This window comes from Lampris incognitus, chromosome 13 (genome assembly GCF_029633865.1).
Source record: "Lampris incognitus isolate fLamInc1 chromosome 13, fLamInc1.hap2, whole genome shotgun sequence".
Classification (NCBI taxonomy): domain Eukaryota; kingdom Metazoa; phylum Chordata; class Actinopteri; order Lampriformes; family Lampridae; genus Lampris; species Lampris incognitus.
Window position 1 is genome coordinate 27249450 of NC_079223.1, and position 16772 is coordinate 27266221.

The 16772-nt window shown below is 43.9% G+C and overlaps 1 protein-coding gene across 1 annotated transcript; it reads right to left on the reverse strand.

Moving 5' to 3' along the window:
• Positions 1–1122: 1122 nt before the first annotated feature.
• Positions 1123–16297, reverse strand: dlk2 (delta-like 2 homolog (Drosophila)). The gene is made up of 6 exons (XM_056291423.1): positions 16168–16297; positions 14032–14089; positions 4670–4800; positions 3673–3817; positions 1528–1927; positions 1123–1497 (listed from the first exon to the last, which is right to left on the reverse strand). Exons 1-6 carry the CDS (start codon positions 16295–16297, stop codon positions 1123–1125), a joined length of 1239 nt encoding a protein of 412 aa, XP_056147398.1.
• Positions 16298–16772: the final 475 nt, after the last annotated feature.

Below are 16772 nucleotides of genomic sequence, written 5' to 3' on the forward strand. Positions count from 1 at the left end.
GTGACCAGCCAGCCAGTCATGCTCACAGACCTTCTGTGAGCTGGTTGGAGCTCTCTCAAGAGACCGGTCTCATAGACAAGAGGTTTTTATTTCGAACGAATCTGTGATTATCTGCCTTGTTCTCCTGTGGGGTGATTGGTCTGAAATTTACAAGGGTTCTTAGGGTGAACTCTTCAGTGTTATTTGTCAATGTGTTTTTAAGCATAGGATTTCGGATAGTCATACTAAAATGAGGTTTTTAAATGTGGAAATAAATGTGGAATTTCAAATTCATTCTGTCAAAGTCGATCAAATAAAATGCAGATAAAATCATTTGATTCCTATCAACTCTGATTTCAAGTGTCATTACTGAATGTTAAGGGGTGCATGCATTATTCTGCAAAGCTGATTGCTGCTGCCGAGTAATGCATTCCCTGTTGGTCATGAAAATTCCTCTCCCGACCCCTGACGTAAGCAGCTCTTTCTTGTAGCCCAGCAAAGAGTTGGTGCTGCTCTGGAATCAGTTTTCCTGGCCAAGAACCCGTTCTTCGGCTGTCAAAATGCAAAGAACGGGTGCAAAATTTGGCACCAGTTCCAAACCAGCCCTCAAACTGCCTTGGTGAAAAAGGGGTATGTATGACAAGAAATCTGTAAGGAAACTTTGGTATGCTGAGCATCAAACATTTTTAATTTAACCACTGTGAAGACTGACAGGCTCATTGAGCTGTAATAAGCAAATATTCTTAAAACTCTAAATGCTCATCAATAATTCTGCCATGTTTGGCATTACCAACCATTCATACAAACTGGTCTTGGCATCTTGTGATGTAAAGGTTATTCTCTTTAGTTCAGGACATTCGGTCAACTCGTCTCTTCTTCATCCCTTGTCTGTCTCACAGTCGTTCGTCTTAGTTGCACTGTGATTGGTGAGAGTCTTCCTGGTCCGGTGACCCTCTGCTGACCCACCGGTCCAGTCTTCACGCCAACATCCTGTTCCGGAAGACGCCTGAATCACAGAACAGGAAGTTTAGTGTCTGGCTCAAGGACACTTGGGTAGCACTCGGAGTATTTGACCCCGTGATCTCTCCTGTCCATCAGAGCTGAGTGTGTTCTGATATTCTGCCCGTGTGACCCCTCTTTTCTCTATATGACCTCGGTGTTCAGTCTCTTCTTCTGTGGTTCTGACTCCGTGTGTAGGAAGCTGATCTTACACTCCGGCTCTCCCTGGGCCAACCGGTTCTGTGCCAGTCGTCGCTGCCGTTGTTGTGACAATGGAAGTCCACATGGGCAGGGAACACCGTGGTCCTTGCACCGCCCCCTTAGAACCAGCCCCACAGTCAGCGCCACCACCGTCATTGTCATTCCGCCCAGAACCAGAACCGTGATGAGCTGGACCTCTGACAGACCCGCTGAACCCTGCCGGGTCACAACTTCCTTTACAGAGATCTTAAACAGTCTGTTGCCACCATTACTTGTAGTACTACTAGTACTAACAGAACTAGTACTACTGCTGGTAGTCTGGGTATAGTTCCCCACTGTGTGCTGGACGTCCTGCCTGTCGTGGTTCGTCTTGCTCACCATATCGTCACCCTTCCAGCTCTGGGAGCTCCAAACCGCCACCTCACACATAGTTCCGGTGTAACCGGGCTGGCACAGACACTGGAAGGTACCGGCCCGGTCCAGACAGCGGCCGCCGTTTAGACAAGGCTGACTGATGCAGTCATCCAGGTTGACAGTGCAGAAGCGACCCATGAAGCCCTTGGGGCAGAGGCAGGAAAACCGGTTTACCCCATCGAGACAGGTGGCACCGTTGGCACAGGGCTTCATCAGGCAGTCGTCCATGTCGGTCTCACAGCGCGGGCCAGTGAAACCAGCCAGACAGCGACATGTCAGCTCTGAAGCAAAACCTCCGTTGTCCTCACAGAGTCCACCATTCCTGCAGGGGGAGCTAGAGAGAAATCCCAAACAGGTTCACTTCAGAAAACCTAAGTATCACATGCAGCTCTGTTTCTGTATTGGTTGGTTGAATCAGAAACACTTTATTTGTCATTTCCTTAACTAGTTAATGGATTTGAATTAATTTAAATTAATTCAAATTCATTCATTCATTAATGTGAAATTTCATGAATTGAACTGGTTTTAGTTGGACCTCTTGGACACCCCTCCACCTCCCCATATATGAACTATGAAAAGTCTTTAGTGCGGTTAAAGATTAAATTAGTAATTCTAATTCAGTCACACATGTTTTATTGTGTAATATTAATGTTAGGAGTAATTTCTTAATCTTCAGAAGTATCATTTGATTTGTTATAACTGTTTTGCGCCCCCTCTCTGAACACAGGCAATTCTTAGCATGTTGACTTCACAAGCCTCTTTATCGATAGCTAGCTCGCTAAATAGCATGTGTTGCTAGGCAACCATTCAAAAACAGACCAACTAATCGACTGATGATGACAATTCACTGACTGTCCAATCAAATCAGAGATGATGTCGTTTATTACCAGAAGCTGATTGGTTTTCTGAAATGGTTTAATTATGTTGACAACCAGGAGAAGAGTTTCTCAAGGAGCTTTGGTCAAATTTTCACTACAACAGCAATTCTGATATTTTGGTTAACTTTAAATTAACAAACCTTCTGTTAAAGAATACGATACGAAAACATGATATTCACTAGACTGGATCTTAAGACATTTGATAAACAATAGTTGTGTTTCTTTATGACAGATCATTATCATTTATCTTTAATAAAGTAAATGATAATGATTAAAAGTAAATGATAAAAAAAATCAGTTAACACTGATTTTTTTCAGGCGTCAAATTTTCCCCCAGTTTGAACCAAAGCAACAGAACCAGATGCTAACCAGCCTTCTGAAGTCAAAGCTGTTAACAAATCCCTCATTGATTCTTACAGCAGGTCCAAACGGTCCTCGGTGGTTCACCACCAATTGAAGCTGCAAAACTCAAAGGACTTTGGACTATTTTGGTTTCTTGAGAGTCTCTCTCTTTCTCTCTGTCTCTGTCTCTGTCTCTGTCTCTCTCTCTCTCTCTCTCTCTCTCTCTCTCTCTCTCTCTCTCTCTCTCTCTCTCTCTCTCTCTCTCTCTCTGTGTCTGTCAGTCCCTCAGATACACACAGTTATTATTCATTTACCCCCCCTTTTTCTCCCCAATTGTACCCGGCCAGTTACCCCACTCTTCCAAGCCATTCCGGTCACTGCTCCACCCCCTTTGCCGATCTGGGGAGGGCCGCAGACTACCACATGCCTCTTCCGATACATGTGGAGTCACCAGGCGCTTCTTTTCACCTGACAGTGAGGAGTTTCGCCAGGGGGACGTAGCACATGGGAGGATCATGCTATTCCCCCCAGTTCCCCCTCCCCCCCGAACAGGTGCCCCAACCAACCAGAGGAGGCGCTAGTGCAGCGTGCAGGACATATACCCACATCCGGCTTCCCACCCACAGAAAAATGGCCAATTGTGTCTGCAGGGATGCCCAACCAAGCCGGAGGTAACATGGGGATTCGAACTGGCGATCCCCGTGTTGGTAGGCAACAGAATAGACTGCTATGCTACCCTCACACAGGTATTATTTTGTATGATGAGCGTGTGTTTATATTGGACAGCTCTGTGTGTGTGTGTGTTCCTCATAAAGTCTGTGCAGAGTGATAGTGAGATTTGTGGCTGAGGAGGACTGACCGTCTCTGGTGACACGGTCCGGTTTTCATCTGACAGTTCCTCCCGTGGAAGCCGAGCACACACAAACAGATGTACTCTCCTGAATCCTCCGTCACACATGTGCCGCCATTTTGACAAGGCTCCTCTTTGGAGCACACGTGGATATCTGAGACAAGAGGATAGTTCAGATCAGTACAGTGCTTCACCTCCACAGCGGAGGGAAGTGAAAGTCAAGTCAAAATGTATTTGTATAACACAATTAAGTCAACAGCTCTTGATCAAAATGTTGTACAGGCTTAGAATACCAAGTAATAAAAGTAACCAAATAATAAAAGTAAAAGAAAACAATAAACATAATAATAAACGAATTTGCAGGACAATAGAAGGTGAAGTCAAGGTGTCAAGCTCAACTCGAACTGAAAGCCAACAAGAAGTGTTGGATCTTCAGTAGCGACTTAAAAGTTTCTAGCATCTGAGCAGTTCTTATGTTAATAAGTACATTGTTCCAGAAATTAGGGGCAGCCACAGCAAAGGCCTCTATTTTTGTGCCTAGATCTCAGAACATTCGAGAGCATCTGATTGGTGACCTCTGTGCTCTGACTGGAGTAGTATGATGATGCTGGAGTTCTGCCAGAGAGTGTGGTGCCGCCAGCCCATTTAAAACCTTAAAAAAAGCAATTAAATCATAAAATCAATGCAGAAACGGACAGGAAGCCAGTGGAGGGAGGCCAATACTGGTATTACACTTTCTCTTTCCAGTTAGAAGATGGCTGGCTGCATTTTGCATCAACTGCAAATAACGACTATTGTGCACCCACATACAAAGAATTACAATAGTCTCACCCGAAAGGTAATAGAAAATGAATAACCCTCTCGAAATCTTTGGGAGATAGATAGGGCTTAGCTTTGGTTAAAAGCTAGTTTTGACAACTGAAGTAATCGGTTTATCAAACTTGAAGCTGTCAAAAACCACACCAAACAGTCTGAAAGCAGTTTGACAGACATTTCTGTTCTTCACCTTTATCACAGAAGCGTCCTGTCCAGTCGGCCTCACAGATGCACTGCCAGGGCTGATGACATGAGCCGTGAACACAGCCGGGCTTCCGGACACAAAGCTCACACTGCTCACCTTCCCACCCGGGATCACACCTGGAAAACCAGACACACAAACCTGCTCAATGATCTGCTCTCATCCACACGGGTCTGACTGGCACCTGCAGTGAATGATGGATGGAGGTCAAACAGGAGCCAGAGATGTTTTGGGATGGCAATGAGCAAACTGCTCTTTAAATATGGAGTTTGTTCTTTACTACTGCATCTAATGTCGTTGTGCAATCAAGAGGATGAAGAGACATGATTTGGTTAATTAATGCAATTGACTGTTTGGATATGACAGAATAAAAATCCCTTTTAAAGTCAGAGTTGAAAATATTGTGCTCGCACCATTTTTACATTCAAGATTACTTTATTTGTCCATAGGGAACTTTGCCCTGGACATAAAGGCTGCCACATAAAACACATACATTATAGTGCAGTAGCAGATTAAAATGGTTAAGAAATGGTTAAAAATATTAAGATTAACAAAATAAGAAGGCATAGCACAGACAATTGCAGACATAAAGTGCATTCAAATATGTGCAACATAGCCCCTCATTTCACAACCTCTTTATGTCCTGAGTTTAGGAGATTCACTGAAAGAGGGATGAAAGGGTTTTTATACCAGTTCAAGTATCTTTTCCTGTATTTAATTGGAACCCTTTAGTGTCTACATGCTGGGAGCAGTTCGTATTCTGAATACAGGACATGAGCAGGGTCAGCAATAATTTTCCATGCCTGTTTAGCAATTGTCTTCTCAAAGAGCATTCCCTCACCCCCATTACTTTCATTGCTGTGTGGACCAGTCTGTTTTTTTTTGTGATTTTTACTTAACTGATATGTTCCCAAACTAAGCTGAAATTCCAAAACATAATATACTCTCTATTCCAGCATGATAAAATAACATCATTACCCTCTGTCCAACCCCAAACACCCTCAGTCTGCGCAAAAAGTTGAGTCGCTGTTGGATCTTCATACATACAGAATTCACATGGACATGCCAAGACAGACTACAGATTTAAGAATAAATCTGGGTAGCAATAATAATAATAATAATAATGGGCGGCACGGTGGCGCAGTGGTTAGTGCGGTCGCCTCATAGTAAGGGTTCAAGCCCCAGGGTAGTCCAACCTTGGGGGTCGTCCTGGGTCGTCCTGTGTGGAGTTTGCATGTTCTCCCTGTGTCTGCGTGGGTTTCCTCTGGGGACTCCGGTTTCCTCCCACAGTCCAAAGACATGTAGGTCAGGTGAATCGGCCGTACTAAATTGTCCCTAGGTATGAATGTGTGTGTGTGTGTGTGTGTGTGTGTGTGTGTGTGTGTGTGTGTGTGTGTGTGTGTGTGTGTGTGTGTGTGTGTCGGCCCTGTGTGATAGTCTGGGGGCCTGTCCAGGGTGTCTCCCCGCCTGCCGCTCAGTGACTGCTGGGATAGGCTCCAGCATCCTCGCGACCCTGAGAGCAGGATAAGCGGTTCGGAAAATGGATGGATAATAATAATAATAATAATAATGATAATAATAATGAACTATTTATATAGCACTTTTCTCATCTGCAATCAGAGATTTTCTTGCCAGTAAGCACAGTGATACTCAAGTACCCTCGGATGAGAAATGACTCTCTGACTTGGCTTTTCTGGTGGACATCACAGACCTGCTCAGTGTGTTGAATGTTCAGCTTCACTGAAGGGAGCAGACCATCACACAGCTGTTTAACCACGTCAAAGCCTTCAAGCTGAAACTTCAGCTACTCTGTCGACATCTGAAAACAGGTAAATAAACATAGCTTGTACCTATCAACATTATAATAATATAATGTACCTCCATCCATCCATTATCCAAACCGCTTATCCTGCTCTCAGGGTTGCAGGGATGCTGGAGCCTCCAATATTATATTTGTTTTATTCAGTTATATCAGTTCTGGCCATTTTTAATTCACAATACATCAGAGATACATTTATTTGAAAATCTGTGGTTTGGATCAAACACTGTCACAGAGAGAACACCACGCGTTTTTGCCCTGTGATGGCCTGGTGGCGGTCTATCCAGGATGTCTCCCCACCTGCTGCCCAATGACTGCTGGGATAGGCTCCAGCATCCCCGCGACCCTGAGAGCAGGATAAGCGGTTAGGATAATGGATGGATGGATGGATGTCTTATTTAGATGCATTATTCAATTGTTCCCTCCTTTTTTTTAAAATCTATTTCTGATTTTTCCCTTTTTCTCCCAATTTAGTGGCCAATCGATCCCTATTTTAGTTCAAATACCCACCCTCGTACTGCATGCGTTCGCCAACTGCATCTCTCCAGCCGGCAGTCTCGAAGGAGACGCCTCGCCATTTTCGTGACAAGGCGACTCCAGGCCGAACCACTGCTTTTTCCTGACACACCCAGAGACGCATTCATGTGACAAACACAAGCCGACTCCGCCCCCCTCCCGAAGACAGCGTTGCCAATTATCGCTGCTTCATCGAGTCCGGCCATAGTCGGATCTGACGAGACCGAGGCGCGAACCCCCGTCCCCAGTGGGCAACTGCATCGACACAAAGCCGACGCTTGGACCGCTACACCACCGCGGACTGTGTCCTCTCCTTTGAACATTTTTCCTCTTTATGCCCCCCTCTTTACCTACCTACTTCTATCTCTACCTGCCTCTCTTTACCTACCTACTTCTCTCTCTCTACCCCTCTTTCTACCTACCTCTCTCTTTTGACCTATCTACCTACCTACCTACCTCTCTCTTTACCTTACTACAGCTAGTATCTCTCTACCTACCTACATCTCTCTCTCTCTCTCTCTCTCTCTCTCTCTCTCTCTCTCTCTCTCTCTCTCTCTCTCTCTCTCTCTCTCTCTCTCTCGCTCAGGGAATTTGGCACACTTTCCCAGCCTCGGAGAGATAGACATGGTGGAAGAGAGTCTGTCTGAGTGTGCTACACCTCTCAGCAACCTAGCCGAGGAGTTTGACAGATGCTTTGAGGATTTCAGGGACAGTGCAGCTGACTTGGAGTTGTTTCAGTGTGGACTCGGTCAGTGATGAACTTCAGATGGAACTGATTAAGTTTCAGTGTGACTCAGAGCTCAAAAAGAAGTTAAACTCTCTCCATCTGCAGGACTTCTACAAATGTGCCCCAGCAGACAGGTATCCAAAGAAAAGGAAACATGCCCAGATGATGCTCTCCCTTTTTGGTAGCACCTACATCTGTGAACAGACTTTCAGTCTCATGAACCTGAAAAAGACTAGGCTCAGAAGTTCACTTACTGATACTCACTTGCAGAGTATCCTCACCCTGTCAGTGAGTCAGCTGCACCCTAACATTGACCGACTCGTAAAAGGCAAGGACCAGCTGTATGAATCTCACTAGTGGTGCTCTCTGATATTGCAATTGGTCATGCACTGGATGACTGAAGTTAAGCACCAAATTATGTTATGTTTACTTCTGGTTCTGATTGTTTGAAATTGAGTTACCTGCACTTGAATTAAATTAAAATGTAATTAAAAAAATAAATGTGATGTAATGAAAGCACCTTATATTTTTTTATTGTGACTGAAACATGTAATGTTATTATTTAACTTATTTATGTAAAAGCTAAAAATAAATAAATTAAGGGAACTTCGATCTTAACATGCATGTTAATGGTACAATACAATAGGTGTTTGCTTTTGGCCCATGGCCCACCATTAAGTTTCAGTTTTGGCCCTCTGAGGGAAAAAGTTTGGGCACCCCTGGTCTAGCTCCTTATTCACTGGTTCTTTTAATGCATAGGGCAGGGGTCTGGCCTTTTTAAAATAGGCTTGGCATTAGGTCTGGCTTGGATGATCGCTGTGAACTCCTTTATGGAACTAGGGCCCTCAAACGCCGACTGATGCCTTTGCAGCACAGCCTCCACTTCAGGCTCAGTCAACTCTGTGCATAACTGTAGTCCACTGACTTGCAGTTTCTACTGCAGCAGTCATACCAGTTTCCTGTTTGTTGGCATGCGCTTATTGACAATGGCATATTTTTCGCGATGCTTGCAAGATTTGCAATTCTGTGCATGTCAACGACATGCACATAATTGTTTACAAACTTTCACCTGCACATACAAGCAAACGGGTGAAAAGTTTCAAGTTGTACATGCCAAGTTATGTCCACAATTATGAGGACGAGGATACTTATCCTCATAATTGTCTGTCTCCTCAGCTTTGTCTCCTCAGCTAAGTGTCTGTCTCCTCAGCTTCTACATGCAGCTCATTTTCAACATACTGAGTTTTCATTACACTTTTTGTTTCTGCACATTCGTACAATGTCCAATTTTAGCGCAATGATGACATTTTTCAATTTCAAATTTGCAGACACTTGCCACATGCTTGCCGCCACATCTATAACATGGCTACCGATTTACATTTGCCTTGTTCTGTCCACCATTTCTCATAGGGTTAGCATTGGAGCGCTTGGGCTGCTGCCGAGTTTTCTGACTAAACACCCAATTCACATTTGCAGCTTCTCTTTGCTTTCAAGAGAATTCCATTGTGTTATATCCCATTCTTTACTGAACACATTGTCATATACAACGGTACAAAGACACTGACAATAGAAAACAAAAATACAAATAAACCAAAAAAGAATTACATTTTACAATGCCAGGGTTTCTGTTATATGGTGCATATTAAATTCGCCTAGTAATTTAAAGGTCTTGATAGCTTTTTGTCTTTTAAGATTAAGGAAAATGGTGCTGTTGTTTAAATTGTTCTTCGAAGCCATCGACAGTGACGTCATCCCCACCATTGAACGTGAGATGCCGCTGGGTTAGCAAATCTATCACGGAGTGCCTGATCCAAGTATCCAGTGAATTCACAGCGTGGAAAGTTGCTTTAACCCCACTGTATACCCTGCCATTGATTCTTGCCCTTTATGATTTCTCTTTTCTGCAACCACTAATGGTTTGGGTTTGTAGTGCTCTGCTAGCGTTTTGCTAATCTCCCAGTATGTCAACATACTGGCAGTCAGCTTTTTTTTAGCCAACGGTAAACTTCAGCTCCAATAACTGATAAAAATACGCTAACCCTTTTCTCATTTGCCACCATCCATTGTTCAAATCTTCCGAGGTATGACTCAAAATCTTCTTGGCATTTCTTGTACTCCGATATTGGGCTTACATTGAAACCAGCCATGTTGCTATTTTACTCAGGCTAACTTTACTAGCAAACAAGCTTTGCTGTTTCCCCGCGACACAGTCCTTTTTTTCCATGTGCTTTTCATTTACTTCTTCCAGCTCTCTGCCCCTCCGGATGTGAATCGTTTCTGTCTTTTCAACAATTCCATCCCATCCTCGTCGCCACTGTTATATCGGAGGCTAATTAATCCCGAAACAGAACGGAGAATTCAAGTGACGACCTTCACTTCTCGTGGCTGCTCACAACTAACACAGAACAATGCAACTCGTTGCTTATGTAGCTGAGTCAATGTTGTTCATGTTATCTTTATTTTATTTTATTTTTCTTGGTGAACATTGTCAAAACCTGTGTGCAATATTTCCTGCTATAGTCTGTATATCACCAACCTTTTGTTTAATGAATGAATATGTATTTCCGGTTTACCTGTTGTAGCAAGGGGGACTTTAATTAGTGACACACAAGAGAAGTAGGAGTGACGTAGGTGCAAATTCGCGGCAAAAGTTGAGCTGCTCTCATGGTAAGACGTGTTGCAACATTCCCTGTCCCGTGGTTAAGCTAGCACGTTTAAAGAGAGTTCTTTTTGGGCTTAAACTGTATAGAAACGTAACAGTAGATCATCGCGAACATGTTTCTGAGTTTTGCCATTGGTTTTGGTCGGTAAAAACGGCCATTACTGCTGTTTAATTTGTCGGAGATTTTACGCCGTTTGCGTATCTCCTGACTCCCTGCAGGGGAACGAGAGACAGCTTGCCGCTGTGTGTGAATTGACTGCCTCCCGTGCTACTTTTTTATATAGGTGCGTTATGGTGTTAAATTGTTATTTGTTATCTTGTTGTGTACATTTATGGAAGGACTGCATTGAATGAGTAGCCTAACATAGGTTTACTTATTATTTTCGTTTTTGCTGTTACTTCACTACTGATGCAAATACATGTGTAACCACTGTAAGGGCAAACATTATTTTAGTGTGCACGCATTTTAATTATAGTAGTATTTTGTTATACGTATATTTTTAACAACAACAACAACAGCAGCTCTTGTAATGGGGAATGAGAGACAACCTGCCACACTGTGTGAATGGACTGCTTTTTTAGACGAAATGTGCAGATCCTGATTCCTGGTGTGACTGGTGTCCTTCAGTCTGTGAGCAAACATTTTACAGCTGCTACACTTACACTAACAAAAGATCGCCCCTTGGGGCGTCTATACAACAGTTTGGCTCTCGCTGTATAGACGGGTTTCCTGTTTACAAACATTACTGGGTGCGTGCGCAGCCAGGGGGCAAAACCGCTTTGGTAGCTCTCAAAATATTGTGAGATGCATAATCTTTTGAGAGCTACCAAAGCAGTTCAACAATGAAAATGTTCAACATTTTCCACCCATCCTTTTGGTGGTTTGTGCAGTTTATTGCACAGCAACTGCGCGTCATCTCTGCTGTATCTGAGCTCTATCTTGGTTAAAATCTCTGCGCTGTAGCCGCTTTCTGCCCCCTAGTTGCACACGCATCTCTGTGATGACGTTGCACGGAAACCCTCCTATATGCATTCTGGATATTTCCATAGCATTTGTCAAGAATTTTACTGTTTCTTGTGTCACATTTTATACTATTTAAACCCAGGTAAAGGCATTTCAACTTTGCAATGGTTGAAAGCCCCTAAAATGAGGATAGAAGCATCAGATGTACGTTGCAACTGTCAATGTACACAGTCTGCCACTTGAACCGCAGCTCTCCCTGCGTTTCCACTTGGGGGCTCATAAACCGCACAAATCACAGTGTCTCCAAACTCCCTCAGAAAGAAGAAGCTAGGAGCTATGGCTGGTTGTGATTATTTCACTCGACCAAACATAACAGGCCTTAGACTCAAGCATAGTACATCAACATCCGGGTTAGAGAAAGTCTCTCGTGTGGTGTATTGCCTACACCACTTGTCATTTAAATAAACACATAGTCCGCCCCCTTGTCTTACCTGACACAGAACTCCCACCTGAATGTGCCAGGGAAAAGCCCGCCAACTCAACAAGTGAGCTAGAAATGTCCTTGATGCAGCCAAGTTTCTGTAAAAACCATGATACATGGCGCAGGGTACTCGTAGTAGATACTTGTGTAAAGTCTGAGTTCGAGTCCGGGTAGCATATATTCTATTCTTTTGCCTACCAACACAGGGATCGCCGGTTCGAATCCCCATGTTACCTCCGGCTTGGTCAGGCATCACTACAGACACAATTGGCCGTGTCTGCGAGTGGGAAGCCGGATGTGGGTATATGTCCTGGTCGCTGCACTAGCGCCTCCTCTGGTCGGTCGGGACACCTGTTCAGGGGGGAGGGGAAACTGGGGGGGAATAGTGTGAGCTTCCCACATGCTACGTCCCCCTGGGGAAACTCCTCACTGTCAGGTGAAAAGAAGCTGCTGGCGACTCCACATGTATCGGAGGAGGGATGTGGTAGTCTGCAGCCCTCCCCGGATCAGCAGAGGGGGTGGAGCAATAACCAGGGTGGCTCAGAAAATAGGGTAATTGGCCAAGTACATCCATCCATTATCCAAACTGCTTATCCTACTCAGGGTCACAGGGATGCTGGAGCCTATCCCAGCAGTCATTGGGCAGCAGGCGGGGAGACACCCTGGACAGGGCCCCAGGCCATCACAGGGCCCACACACACACATACACACACACCCATACACACACACACTTCACACCTATGGCCAGTACGGCCGATTCACCTGACCTGCATGTCTTTGGACTGTGGGAGGAAAACGGTGCACCCGGAGGAAACCCACGCAGACACGGGGAGAACATGCAAACTCCACACAGAGGATGACCTGGGATGACCCCCAAGGTTGGACTACCCTGGGGCTCGAACCCAGGAGCTTCTTGCTGTGAGGCGACCGTGCTATTCGCTGCGCCTCCGTGCCACCCTGGCCAAGTACAATTGGTAGAAAAAAGGGGCAAAAATACAAAAAAAAAAAAGTTTGACTTCGTCCATCTTATAACTGAGCCAGGCGCATTGTACAGGGTCATCGATGGCAAGAGAGGCCTAGTCTGTCTCCCGCTTGTTTGTCCCTCCACCGTTCTCTCCGTGGCCTTTCCCCATTCTCAGACTGGTTGTCTCGCCATCGGTACCTCCGTGGTCTTTCTAGTCCCTCAGGTGGGACAACAAAAAGGCGTATTCTTGCCACGCTGGAGGTTCGCTGTGACAAGAGCATTTCCCTGTTGTAAACGCACATTTCTTGGTTGTTTGCGTGGAATGTTGTTTGACTGTGGCTTACTGTGAAAAGCAGCAAAAGCAGTCCTGTGCAGAGAAATTCCCCAAAACTTGCCATTTCACAGTGTTACATAACATTAATACAAAAACAGAAACAAAACAAGGACATTTTAATCACTCAATCATGATTAAAACACAGTTTATGCAGCAGCACAGTTGTCCAAGTCGCCTACAGAGCAGCACCACTGGAAGACTACCATATGCAAACAGCTCTGAGATGGACTGTTGAAATATCTAAACACAAGCCTGTATAGATATCATATGAGGTGATAGTGATATAAATATCTAGATGTAAGGCGCTGTCATTTTAATGTCTGTTGTAAGAATTGTAGGAATGCTGATCTGAAATCAGTGATGTTATTGTGCAGTTTTTATTGTCTTTTGACTAAAAAAATGAAAATACACAGAAGTTGAATCAGTTCATCTGGACACAATGTTTATTGAGAGAAATATTTCATCACTCATCTAAGCGACCTCTTCAGTCTCAACTGTGGGGATACCTGCAGTCAGTTGAGACTGAAGAGGTCACCTAGATGAGTGATGAAATATTTCTCTCAGTAAACATTGTGTCCAGATGAACTGATTCAACTTATTTTTCTTTGATTTTCTTACCTGGATTATTGATTATTGAGTATGCATAAAGCCAAAAATGAAAATAGTTGTTATATATATTTTCTAACTTTAGTTGGTGGTACGCTGTGTATTTATTGAGGGTGACCCCCTTTATTGCGGGTGACCCCCTGCTGACTTCACATAGTGACCACCGGATGGCGCTCCTGGTTAAACTATGCTGCCTGCTGTTTTCTCCGTTTAGAGAACAGCGGAGAAATGTGAGTTTTATTGGAAAAATGAAATGACAGACTCCATTGCTTCTTACCTGCAGACTGCATTGTCGTCACAGCGGCTGTTGGTGGCGCTGCAGGTACAGTTGGTGTCTGGAGGAGAGGAGAGATTTAAAAAGCACTTCGTTAAAACCGAACCAGTTTTCAGAACAGACCGACGGTACACAATAAATAAAAAGACCTGTGACCCACAATTTGCTGTCAGTTGATGCCGAAGGATAAAGCCCTTCAATATTAAAGTAATTTATTGATGGTTGTTTTGTTGCAAGAATTCATCTTAAAGACTTTATGTTGGAATAAAATAATTTTCCATAAATTGGAAAACATGGACTGAACAGAAAAGAGCTCATCCGTATTAATAATTATAACTAATAACAGCGGCTGTGATTCAAAACATCAAAGTAAAAAACGTTTCAGATCCGATTTCATCTCTACAAACTGGACCGTTTTTTTGGGGGTTGGGGGGGTTACTGGCCCTCCTTCCACATCACAGCCCCACTTGGAGCTGACCAGTATAAACAGTCTTCTACTGTTGGTGAAAGCTGACCAGTACAACCACAATCCTCTACTATTGGTTACTGGGAGCTGAACAGTACAACCACATTCTAAACTGGGGCAGTTGTGGTTTATGTATCATCGTTTTGAGGGGTTGACGATGTGCTCCATGATGTGTTTTCTTCGCTGGGATTTGAACCAGCAGCTCATTCAGAGTAAAATAAACTGAGTTTTATTTGACTCTGACATGTGCGGTGTCGGGTGGAGTCTTCTGCTTAAAGACAAAAGTCGAGGATTTCACACCTCAGAGGAGACATTAGTGGAAAGAACCGTGACCCCTGACCTGCTGGTGGTCGCTGTGCCACGTGTGTGCGGTGTGGCTTTACAACAGCTTGTCTGAGCGGCTGTTGGTCCAAGAAGCAGCTGGAAAAACCTTGACCAGCTTTAAGCTACAATCCTGAAGATTTGCACATAAACAAACGTCTTTTCTGACACTCCCTATTTCTGCTGTATTTAATACAACATCTAACCCACGAACATCAGAGCCTGCAGACTTTAGTAGTATGTGATGTGAATGGTTGGTGTCTGGTAGGACTTTACCAGCAAAAATGATAGGATGCATAGTGTTTTCCATCTTCATCATAGCAGCCAAATGAAGAAGAAGAAGGCAGGTAGTGTTGAGTTTGAAGAAGAAGTCAAGTTGTTGTGTCTAACAAGCAGATATGACAAGATTAGCTGGTAGAAGAATTTGCCAAAGATAGTATAACATCAATAAGCAAAACTCAGGTTCAACCAGGTTTATTGGCTTGGGTAGGTGGTCTGGTTCTTCTTGAATTGATCTATGCGTGATGTCATCTGATTTGATTTTTTGTTGTTGTCATGTTGGTCTGAATGGCTGAGGTGTGGTTTGGTTTGGGTAAATAAGTGGAGGGCACCAGTTGCCTGTATGTTTTGTGTAGAGGAATGTCCTACTGACGAGTCTCCACCTGCCCAGCTCTGCCCAGACATCTTCTGGAATGAACCAACACGCATACACACACAGACACACACACACACACACACACACAGGCAGCTCTGAAATATTGTCTCAAACTCTTTCTCAAATCAGCACAGGCGGGTAGGGTTTGTCTTGTGTGTGTTTGATATTTAGTTTTTTTTTATATTAGTATTATGTAAGATTAAAAGCCGTGCTTATGAGTACTGTGTTCCAGCAGTACACAAACATTCTTGCTGCTTGGATGTTTACCCGAGAATGCATTTTCTACTAAAAAACAATTTCAGAGGAGTTTGAGAAACTAGATGGTGATAGTTCTTTTAATCATGACTATACAACTATTAGTAGTACTATTAGTACTACTGTCTGCTGCTGCTACTACAACTCTAGTTAAAGTTGCACTTTATTGTCATATACATATAAAACATACCATCTACCTTCAAATGCAATGAAATGCATGTGCCCTGGCTCTCTCAGCCCTTAAAACTATATATAAGGAAATAATAATAACACAAAAACAATAAAAATCAGAAATCCCACAAAATAACAAATCACTAAAGTTATGTGAGGCATCTACTGTTCATTATTCTGACGGCCTGGGGGTAAAAACTGGTTTTGAGGCGGCTGGTCCAAGCTCCGATGCTCTGTAAGTATTGTCCTGAGGAAAAGAGTGAGAACAGACCATGTGCTGGGTGGCTGGTGTCCTCTATGATACTGAGGGCCTTCCTTCTGCAACAGGTGGCATAAATGTCCTGAAGCTTTGGCAGTTCTGTTTCTATGATGTCTGAAGCTGTTTTACTATCCTTCTCCATTGTTTGTGGTCATGTTCAGTCAGGTGTGATCATGTTCAGTCAGTATGCTTCTATTAAGGATGCTCTCAATGGTAGTCTGATAGAAATTGACCAGGACTTTTGTGGACATTTTGAAATGTTTAAGACATCTCAGAAAGTATAGTCTCTGCACTTTCTTGCTAACTTGGCCATCAAAGGGAACCTTGCTTGATTGTTGTGCCACCACATCATAGGATCCTCTAAGAGATCCAGTGTCTCTTCCTGCAGGTACCGTCTCACTTCAGTATAAGCCCACACTTTTTTTGGCACAGCCTGGTTAGCAGTTTGGGTTCTTATGTTCTGCAACAGGTCACACAGCCTCTTCTTCTTGGGAGCAGGAAATGCTGATCCATAATCTTCTGCCACAGCTCTGTTACAGTCCCCACCTCCATCACTGTTGCCTCCTTCCTCTCTCATCTCTCTCATCTCCCTTAAAAGCAGGTCCTTAGTATCATCC